An 11,108-nucleotide genomic window follows, 5' to 3' on the forward strand; every position below is an offset into this window, starting at 1 on the left:
TAACCTGGCTTGCTGCCCGCTTTCCCCCACCTTCAGCTGCTAAGTGGTAAACAGTCTTCTGCCTGTGTTTGAGCAGCTGTGGCATGAGTTGTTTTCTGCTTGCTTTCCTTTACCCTTTAGTGCCGACATGCCAAAGAAGGCACAGCTTATGGAGGTGCTGAAGAAAGAGGTCAGGTCGTTGCTAATGGCTGCCAAAGAGGGCTTAACCCCAGCAGAGCTGGAGCAGGAGTACATGGCCATGATCGGCCAACCTCTCCCTCTGCGTGACCTGGGCTTCCGATCCACCTTGGAGCTGGTGGCAGATATGCCTGAAGTTGTCACAGTCTGTCCTTACGAGAAAGGCACTTTTATCCTCAAAGGTGAAGTTTTGTTTCTTTATGGGTAGAGGATTTGTTTGGAACCACATACTGGTACGAAGTGATGCTCTGGAACAGGGATGTGCAGGATGAATTCCCAGAGCTGTAGGTCACACATCTCCGTTATTCTGTTTCTCATATAACTCTGTTTAATTTATTGTCTTTGATGTTTCTTCCTGTATTTTGATCTGCCTTTTAATGATTTCCCGCTCTTTCCTCCTGAAAAATAACCGAGGCTTCTAGCTATTTTTGTACATTTTGCATTCTGCACTTAAATTAGAAACTGCAGTAACATTTCTTATGAGTACACTAGAAGTGGTAAGCATTGCTTTTCCTGTAAATGCAGACTACAGCAGGAGCCAAAACCAGGGATGGGGCCTCTTGGGAGAAGCTGTAAACGCTTCCCTACCTGACCCCATGGGAAGTTTAGTCTGTGTCAAAGAACATTTTTCATTTTCCTTTTCTTTGGGGAGGAGCTGTGGAAACAGCTAGGTGCACCTCAACAGGTAGGTGCAAAGAGTTGATTGGGAGGGGTGAAATGATAATATTTTTCAGAGTGCTACAGTAAGACAAGAAAAAGTTGTTTAAAAGCATGAAAAAGACCTGGGCTGCTCTCCAGGGAGACCTTGCCTGAGCAGGTGGGTGCTCTGTAGTGAGGGTTTACTGTGATTCTGGCTGAGGAGAGCAATGAGCCATTTACTGTTTTCCCAACAAAACTCACAGCACCTGGGTTTCCTGTTGTGGTCCTGGATCCAAGAATTGGACCTGCCTTCCTACCTGGGTCTGGATTTATAGGGTGCAGATTGGCTGTCGGCTGTTAAAAGTGGTTCAGTCCAGTTTGCAGAGGGAGAGGAAAAGTAGTTGCCCTGCTGGAAATCAGCCACAATTTAGTGTGATTGCTTTTGAAGGAGACACCTGCTTCTGAAAAGGGTGGGGAGAAGAAGAAAGAAAGGAAAGAACAGGAGCCTGTGGAGAGCATTTAACGGTTCACTGCTTTGGTAGTCTAATAGTTTATTTCTTTCTGTTGTAGCCGTTGCAGATGAGACCACCAAAGCAATTGCCGCACTGGTTGCCAGACAGAGGAGAAGTTCTAGGGCACGGAAGAGTGCTGCTGTGAAGGCAGGTGCTGCTTCTCCCTCTAAGAATCCACAGACTTTCCCTCGGAGGGGCAGGGCTCCCGTCCTGACACTGACAGATGAAGGCTGAGCTGCAGGATCTGCTGAGTTCCTCTCCACTTCTGCTCTTGGACTTCGATAAAGCCTTCTTCAGACGCTTTGGCCGGGTGTTCCAGTACAGGCAATATGGATTTTTCTCCATGTCTGAAGTCCTCAGAAGCGTGTCTGATATCATTGTCGTTGAGCAGACAAAAGCAGGTTCCTTGCTAACCCTGAAGAATTACCTGGCAAGTGAGATAGAGAAGGAAGAGGTGCTGCAAGGTGAGGCGGTGTGTTATTTACCTGGAAGCACGTAGCTCTTGCAAGCACTGTGGCCAAGCAACTGTTTCAAGTGGATGTTGCTGCATTTCCAGCTGCTGTAGTAGTCTCGGTTCCCCTAGGTTTTAGCAAAGAAGGGCTGTGGGGTGCTGCAGAAGCAGCTGTCACAAGGTAGTTGTCTCAGTAGCAGAAAGCTTAACTGGAAGTTTTCTACAGGTTGCCACTGTTTTTTGGTGTGGGGTGGAAGAAGGGATGTTTAGCCTGGAATTTCTAGTCATTCCAGGCAATGGATCACAAAACTAGAAGAATCTCCTGAACGTCTGCTCTGCAGGCTGATAAAGCCTTTCCGATGCGCTTTTTGAGACTGCGGATTTAGCAGTAGCCTGAAAGGCACAGCTACAATATTCCACAAAAAAAAAAAAAAAAGAAGAGACTGCAGGTGTCATCAGCGTTCCCATAACAGCTATGGGAGAAGGCAGAAAATCACATGCAGTTCCTGCCAAATTCCTGACTTTTCTAGGGAAGAGTCATTTTAGCAGCATTCAAGCAGTTGGTTTAACCCTTAGCATGCTTACAAGAGCAAGTGTGTTGTGTTTTGTTTTATTAATGCAGTGAAGGGTGCCCCTCAAGTGAATCCTTGTGACTGTGGTGGCTGTGAATGCTACAAGAGCTAAGGAAAATGGCACCAGTGCTTTCAAACTTTCAGATACCTTCTCTTTCTGCTTACTATGTAACACTGCATCAGTCCAACAAAGAATAACGGCTGAACTACCGTCTTTGCAGCAGCACCTGCAGTTGAGATGCATCCTTTGGAACCCAGCCGTGAGACGGAGAGCTTCCACCTGACAGCACAAGAGAAGTCAAAGCCAGTGGAAACACAAGCAATAAATCTGGGTGATGGCCTCAAACAAGTAAGTGCTTGGACAAGCGATCTGTAACTTTTTCATGTCTTGATCCAGGGGGTGATACTCTTTTTACTGCTTTTGTTTCTGTCGAGTTTGCATTGTTGATGCGCTGCTGCTTTCAAAAATTTTTGTACCTGTTTTAGATGAGTCTAGAGGTGACCAGACTGATCCTGGCCTGATATATAGCTTTATATATAGCTGGTCTCTTTCTGCTCTTGAGATCTATGTTGCAGATCATCTGAGGTCAGTTAAGCATGATCTTGCTCCCTGATGATAGCGGTGATACCTTTTGGTGTGCTGACTTGTAATTGAACTTTAATAACTTTGTTTTGAGGCTAGCTGTGTGGAATTTCCCCTGCTGCGGTAGGCAGGGCTTAAGTGTCAAGCAGCTATGTGACAGATCTGGAGAATGGTTCTTGGAGACCTTGATTCCTGCGGTCTCTGCTATTTGGTTGGACTTTGAAAATGTCGTTTCTTGTTTGTTTGTTTTGGGTTTTTTTTTACGTTTGTAAGGGGTTTGTTTGTTTGTTTTGTTTAGCAGTGTATTTTTTAAAAGAAATGGAGAAGAACAGTACAGAGGCTCTGAACTGCCAAACCTGATGGGGAGAATTTGTTTGTCCCTCCTCTGTTGTTTTTTTTTTTTTCTTTTGGGCATCTGTAGGCCTTCTTTCTCTCAGGAAAATCCTCCTACTGAGAGTTATTTCCTCTGCCAAGCTCATCTTGTGACCATTGCGACTGTATGGTTGGAGTGCATAGGTAGGGAAAAGGTCCTGGGAATTCCTTGTGACTTTGGTGTTTTGTGTGCTAATGATCTTGGAAGCCTGGGACTATGAGTTGGACTTTGTGTGGTGCTTCATAAAACATACCCTTCAGAGATTTTGGGCAGGCTGTTCTGATTCTTTAAAGAAATTTTAGTTTGGTGTGATGAAGTTCACAGGGAATTCCCCTAGATCAAAGAAAGACTGCTTGTGGGAACGGTAAAAAAGGGGGGAGATATGGTCCAGGTAGCCCCAGATTTTTGTTCTTGTGTATCGCGAAGGGAAGCTGTTTAAAGATACTAGCAGGGTAAGTCTTGGAAGATGTTTATACAACTAGTATTTGTCATGAAACACCAGGTTTGCTGTTTTGTATTAAAAATGCCCTAAAGAGGAGGAAAGCAGGTTGGAGTGTGTTAGTTCAGGTATGCAATGAACATTTGTTCGTTGGGATGCTGCAAGGTAGAGGGGAAAGATGTGACCTGATCCCCGCTCTGCTGCAAGATATCCAAGTATCTGGTCACAAGAGGCTTAAGAGTGGAAGTGTTATGAGGGACAAGGGCTGAGTCGAGCTGCTCGGCGCTGAGAAGGGTAAGGTATACAGAGTGCTGCTCTCAGCAGCTTTTTCTCACAGCCCTGAGCAGAAGGAAAGGTGTTATCCACACCACTCTTGGCAGCTGCCAGTCCAGCTTAGGGCAAGGAGTTAACCAGTCTTGCAAGCTATAGCTCTTGTAAGCTTAGTTTTACAGTGTGTTCTGTTGGCTTATCTTTTTGTAACTTTGTTGCTTTTTTGTGAACATCTTTTTTAAGTACACGTTTTCTACGTCTTTCAAAGAAATGTCTGTTATCATTACCAGTGTGTGAGCTACTTCATAAAGATCACGTGTGCCCTTAACAGTCTGATATGAAGAGTGTTCTTGGAGCAAAACTGACCCTTAGAAATGCCACTGTTCACAGACACATCTTGTAGGAAATCCATGAAACGTAAGGGTTTTTTAGAGGTGATGTTGCTGCTCAGGCAAGAATTCCCTCAGTTACTCTGTAAGTCAAAAATGTTAACTCACTGTTTAACTCAGTGTTTTAGTCAAAATATTTAACTAAAAAAAAAATATATTTCAAGGGCGTTAGCTCTTGCTCAGTTTGCAGAAGGAGACATTTTTATCTGCTGCTTTTAAAAAAAATAGTTAAAAAAGCCAGTATGGCAAACCCTCATTGTTTGCAGTTAAATTTAGCCATATAAGCAATGGAGTGTGTGCTGGAAGACAAATTTCCCATACATTGCCTGATGTATACGGAAGTGGTAACTTGTAGCATATTCACAATGGGTAAAATTTAAATAATTTTGACTTCTGATCACTGGAGGACTGCTGTTTGTTGGCACAAAAGAAAGCTCTTGAGGCAGTGAAAGCAGCTGATGTCTGATTAGGGTTCCCTTCCGCACTAGTTTGAGTGGAGTAATGCTTTCAGCAGTTCAAGAAAAAGCAAAACCATAAGCTGTGCTAACAGCTCACTCATGCACAAATTTGTCTGGAGTGAGAACAGAACAGTATTTGTAGGTTTTGTTTGTTTCTATCCTTGGGAAATAGCTCTGGTGTGAAAGTGAGATGCATTTGTGCCTTCTGTCACTTTTGAATCATTTTCAGATAGATAAGAGTTTTGCTGGTTCAGTCATGTACTCTTTCATGGTCCTGGAACACAGAAGTAGCATCTTTTGGGTAAAATCCAACTAACAGGTGGGTTGTGTTTGATTTGGGTTTTTTTGGGGGATTGGGTTTTGTTTTGTTTTGCTTTTTTAGCGAGAGCCATTCAATACTTTTGTCTAAATATGTGACATGACTTCCATTCCTCTCCTTTATTCCTTGCAGGAATATGAGCAAGGTATTTTTGTTGCACCTCTCTTTACACTGGAAGGAAGAAAGAAGGAAGGAAGGAAGAGAGCGTGAAAATGAACACTTCTATCCTGGGGAAAGTTTTAATCCAAGTTTGCACAATTTGTTAGGATTCTCTGGTGTTCAGTAATTCACAGGTCCCCAGGAAAGCATAACTCTTTTTTTTTTTTACCTTAAGGGGAAGGACAGTTATATGTGTGTGTTCAGTGCATGATGAGACATCTGAGTGCCATATTTCTCTTATCATTTTGTAGCCTGAAGATTTGGAGCAGTCCCTACTAGACAAGTTGATAACGACTCCAGAAATTCCCCCAGATGCTGTTCAGGACAGAAGCCTTTGCAGTTTACCACCACTGGAGAGAAGGTGCTTGGTGGGAGTCTTTGTGGAATTTGTCGTCTCTCCTAGCCAGTTCTACATCCACATCTGTAGCAGGGAAACATCTGATAAACTGCAGGATATGATGCTTGAGATGAGGTGCGAACATGCTATGCTGATTCAGTGCTACTGCCCGTTGTGTGTGTGTGTGTTTGCGCTGAGGGAACAGCACCCAGCTGTTGGTTGCGGTCACTCCTGGCTTGATTGCCTGATATAGAGATGCTAGTGCTGTAATGAAACAGGTACTCATAATGCTTACCCATTCCTGTTAACTGGCAAGCAGAAAGTATGGTTAATAGTAATTCATGGTTGTTTGGCTGTGTCCTAGACAGTCCTCAACTTTAAAATCCTGGAAAGCTTACAGAAGGGAACTTCAGGGTTCCTTAGCACCTCTATTGTCTGTTCTGCTGTTGCTAACATGCTTGGTTAAGGCTTTTACTTCCATCTCCAACACTTGCCGAAAAGTAACAGGTAATAGGCCTTTGTCATACCTATATTTGAAAGCAAAACCCCATCAGTGGCTTTGTGTCAGTTACGTTATGCATTTGGGATTCTGTTCCACCACATCGGTGCTGCAATTGCCATTAATTGTGTGCCAAAGTAAATGCTTGATGTCCGTGGGGCACACGTAAAGTGTGATTACAGACTCTGCAGGCAAGTACTGTGTATGTGTGCCAGTACTCCAGAATCTGGTTCATAAGCACTGACGTGTCAAGGTAATGTTAAAAATTAATGACTAGAATGACTGTATTTAGCCTCTGATTAATCCCTATTAATTAACTTTTTGTTGGACCTCAAGAAGAATATCATTCAAATGTTAAAAGTTTGGGTTTGCGTTTTTTGTTGTCATTTCAGTTTAAGTGTAGCGGAACAGAGATGTAAAGCGTCTGTTAAAACGGCTCCTGGAAATTCATAGCATGGGGACTTTGAGAAGTGAGGATTCTTCTGAAAACCTGTATATTTTTCTTTGTTCATCTCCTGCATCCTACCAAGCACAGTTTTTTGTTATGATCTTTTGCAGACACTGTTACTCAAATAAACTTGTTTCTGATCGTTATATCATGCCTGAGTCTTCAGTACAGCCTGGACAGCTTTGCTGTGTAGCGGTCTTGAAATGGTGGTACCGCGTTATCATCCACCGTGTGATCAATGACCAAGAAGTAGAGGTGTTTTACCCAGATTACGGAAACCTCGAAATTGTCCAAAAGTCTTGGCTGAGATTCCTCAAGTAAGTAAATTACACATGGGTGACAGAATCACAGAATGGTTGAGGTTGGAAGAAACCTCTGAAGGTCATCCTGTCCAGCCTCCCTGCTTGAGCAGGCTGTCCAGGACCACGTCCAGATCCCTTTTGAATGTCTCCAAGGATGGAGACTCCATGACCTCTCTGGGCAACCTGTTCCAGTGCTTGGTCACCTTCATAGTAAAAATGCTGCTTTCCAGCTGATGAGCCCTCAACACGTGCTGGTGCATGGTGTTGTTCCTCCCCAAGTGCAGGATTTGTTGAACTTCGTGAGGTTGCTGTCTGCCCGTTTCTCTGTCCTGTCGAGGTCCCTCTGAATGGCAGCATGACCCTCTGGTGTATCAGCCACTCCTTGCAGTCTTTCTGAGGTTAGGTTCTTTCCCCCGTCACCCGGATCATTAATGAAAATGTTGAACAGTATTGAACCGAGTGTTGACCCCTGGGATACACCACTAGTTCCTGGCCTCCAACTAGGCTTTGTACTTCTGGGTCTGGCCCTTCAGCCAGTTCTCAGTCTACCTGACTGTCTGCTCATCCAGCCCATACTGCATTAGTTTCTCTAGGAGGATCTTACAGGACACAGTGTCAAAAGCCTGACCAAAGTCAAGCTAAACGATACACACTGCTCTCCTTTCACCTACCAGGCCAGTCATTTCATTGTAGGAGGTTGTCAAGTTGGTCAAGCGTAACTTGGTGAATCCATGCTGACTACTTCTGGTCGCCTTCACATGCCTGGAAATGGTTCCCAGGGTTAGTTGTTCCATTGCCTTCCCAGGGGTCAAGGTGAGGCTGACCGGCCTGTCTTTCTGGAGAAAGACATCCCAGCACACAGATTTCCTAGTAAGGATCAGGGTTTTTATTCCATAATGGTGCCTTGCAGGCATTTCCTTGCTTACATGCTAACACTTGAGGTGACGTTAAGACCTGGTTTGCTGGTCACTCCGGGCCCTTTGCTCATCAACCCTGCCTGTCACTCCCTCACAGTGACTTTGGGCTAAATCCTTTCCCGTTTCTGCCTTCATTTCTCAGTCTTTCCTCTTGCTGCTTTCTGTCACTTTGGGGCAAACTCCCTAATCCTCCCTCCTGGGTTCTGTGAATGGATGTAAACGTCCTCCTGAACGAGCATCAGTCCATGTGGGAAACATTTGCAGTGTCAGAGATGCTCGTTCCCCTTTGCAGTTCGGTACCTTTTCCATATTTGTTTCTTCCCCCTCATTTGCCTCTGTTTGTGCCTGGCCATTGGCATTCTTTGATTCAAAAGTCATTGGGCTCTGTCCATAACTTTGTAATTGTAAGGGATTTTGTTGGGAAGGTGCTTGGGCAAGGGAAGGCCTAAGGGACCAGTTGTTATTGCTGTTTCTGCCCATTCTCTGGCTATGGAGTGTCTTCCAAAGCTGCTCTTGGGTTTTAGTCATAAGTGCAAAATCCAGTATGTGCCCCTCTATTCCGAAGCTGATTGTAAAACCCAGAAGAGGAGGAGGTTCTGCTCTTCTGCCTGGTTTTGCTCTGTTTTTACTGTAATGGTGATGGCTTTGTTTTGTATTTGTAGGTGGTGCTACTTGAAGCTCCCTGCTCAGGCCATCCCATGTTCCTTGGCATGGGCAAAACCTGTGGAGGTATGTGTTCACATGCAGTTTTGTTTATTAATATATGTACGAGAGCTATCAAGTAGAGGTTGCCTTTTTCTCCTGATAAGAACAAACATTTGAATTAATTCAGGTCCCACTGGTGTTTACAGCAGAGTTGTTGCTGTTATGTTCAGCAGAGTATGACTGCTAAGTCTCTTGTCTCTGCAAGTGATCACCCTTCTGCTGTTTTTTTTCCTTGTGCTTAGAGTATTCTTGCTTATATTGTTGCAGAAACAGATAGCTGCTGTTAAGCAAATGAGCAGACTTGTTTCTCCCCCTGCCAGTCATTCTCCAGGGTCCTTCTAAAGCCTTGGTAGCTCCAGCCCTCTGTTTTAAAAATTTCTTCTATGACAGAGCTTTAAGTGAATTGGTTTGATGCAATCAGCATAGCCAAAGAATTATAGAGGTCATAAGAAGGTTCCTCTGTGCTGGGAAACCTTTTGGTCAAGAAGCCTAAGAAATACACTCTCTGAAGGAAAGGATGTAAGCAGAGTTGCTTCCTTTGTGTTTTAAAGACGTTATTTTTAAAAAGTTATTTCCTCTGCTTTTTGAGGGTTTAAGAATCACAATTTTCATTGCAGTGAGGCTTAGCAGCATCTTAAAAACTTTTGATACTTTTAACATTTACAATCACATGATTCCAAGAATTTAAAAAAGGGAAAAAAACCCTATTTTAGGCAACTGTGATAAAATCACTGGTGAATGCCATCGAACCATGGTTGGAAATAGGTATTTAGGATGAAAGAGCATTCCCAGTGTAACTAGCATTGCAGGCTTTGGGGTAGTTTGATTTAGATCAGTCCCGGGAAGCTTGTCTGCCTGACTTTGCTGTATTTGGTCCTAGCCTGACCTGGCTTAATTGCCGTTTTGACAAGTGCCCACAAGGGAAAGTCTTGTGGATGTTGAGAGGGAAAGACCCAGTGGGTGTTGGTCTGTTTATAGTAACTTTACATTCTTCTTTCTTCTTCAGGGTACGTGGTCCAAGGCAGCAACTCTCCTATTCAAGAAGCTGTGTGGCTCCAAGTTGCTTGTGGGCATCATAGATGAATATGTGAATGGCGTTTTGCATCTCTTCCTGTGTGACACATCCACTGAGGAAGACGTCTACTTCCACTGTGTCTTGAGCAATGGGGGATGCGCTGACATCTGCGGGGAGAACATTCCTTCCCAGGTCAGGAGGGAGGCGTGGGCTGCTGAAAGGAAGGACAGGGAAAGGATCTGTTGGGTGCCTGTAATGGGAAGATCTTTAGCTTGAAGCAAGTAGTTTGAAGAGCAAAACTGGTATTCCCTGCTTTCCTGTAACTTACCGTTTTGTGACTGCATCCCACTGTGTATAACTCTATGGTGAGAGCTCGCTTTTGGTTAAGGTGGAATCTGATGATACACCAGAGATGTCCTGGTTTAGTAGAACAAATTATTTTCATCATGCCTTTTAACAGTGGATTAGAAGGCCTCGATTTATTTATTTTTAAGTTGATTAGCTTGTTAGTATTGCAGATTCATCTGGAACTGACACACATCTTGTATAAATAACGAGGAAAAGTAAAATAGCTATAGATGTTCTGAGCTTAGGGCCAGAGATGGAATTGCGAGGTTGTTAAGAAATATGTTGATTACTTCACTACTCACTGTTAATTCCAGCAAGTTTTGTTAGTCATAAGTTCAGGCCCTTGATTCATGCAAAAAATTAATTAGAACAAGTTGATTAGGTTTTATTGTCTGGCTTAATGTAGTGCTATGTAGTGGCAGGGGCAGTTGTGTGAGGAACAGGGTAGTTAAATAAATTATTTTGGCCTTCTCTGCTCTAGGCATTGAAGATTGCTTATGCCATTAACAAACTAAATTATAGAAGTGGTCTTGGCTTAAAAAGTCTCTTACTTTGCCAGTGAAATGTGTCATGTTGGACAGCATACCTGTGGCAGATTGCACATTGTGCCTTGGACAGACATTCAAGTTGTAAGCCAGTGCAGAGAGCATTTATGACATAGGCCCATCTATGTCATTAACTGAATGTCTTGACTCAACTTTTGGTAAGAACTGTGTGGTTATGAATACCCTTAGAAAGGTAGCGTCGTGATTTTATATCTCAGCAGAAAGTCAGGCTTTACAGCCCGGAGTGCCCGTATTCGTTGTTTAATCAATAGATGCAGAGTGCGTGTTTTGGCAGCATTAGATCCTATGATTGTATTTTTGCATGTGTACACCCAGTTTTGGGGGGAGTGGGCCATTGCTGAATAATTTTGTTGCTGGAGGGAGGGGAGTTGATTTTCGTAGTAAGACAATTTCTGCAAGAATTTGGAGCTAACTTGTGAGTGGTGCGCTTCTTCATAAAACCTATCAGAAATGTGCTGAGTCCTTTTTATTCTTTCTGCTAGTTACAACATGGTTTTCTTGACTGTACTGGGTTTTTTTTATTTTTGTTTGTTCCTAGGGATTCAAGGAACTGAATCCTTCGGCCTTGTATCTTCAGCCCAGTGGAAAGCAGGAGAACGCTGAACTGGTGGAGCCAGACCTTGGCTTACA

General features: G+C 43.6%; 1 protein-coding gene across 1 annotated transcript in view; it reads left to right on the forward strand.

Annotated features, from left to right (window-relative positions):
* Positions 1 to 127: 127 nt before the first annotated feature.
* TDRD5 (tudor domain containing 5) overlaps positions 128 to 11,108 on the forward strand; it is a gene marked incomplete at its 3' end in the record, with an annotated part of 13,258 nt that continues 2,277 nt past the window's right edge. The window contains 9 exon segments of the mRNA XM_009699373.1: positions 128 to 359; positions 1,387 to 1,549; positions 1,551 to 1,792; positions 2,573 to 2,700; positions 5,593 to 5,813; positions 6,736 to 6,942; positions 8,507 to 8,573; positions 9,556 to 9,756; positions 11,017 to 11,085. Of these exon segments, the coding sequence (XP_009697675.1) occupies positions 128 to 359; positions 1,387 to 1,549; positions 1,551 to 1,792; positions 2,573 to 2,700; positions 5,593 to 5,813; positions 6,736 to 6,942; positions 8,507 to 8,573; positions 9,556 to 9,756; positions 11,017 to 11,085 (1,530 nt within the window).

The sequence above is a fragment of the Cariama cristata genome, unplaced genomic scaffold (genome assembly GCF_000690535.1).
Source record: "Cariama cristata isolate BGI_N322 unplaced genomic scaffold, ASM69053v1 scaffold254, whole genome shotgun sequence".
In the NCBI taxonomy this organism is placed as follows: Eukaryota; Metazoa; Chordata; class Aves; order Cariamiformes; family Cariamidae; genus Cariama; species Cariama cristata.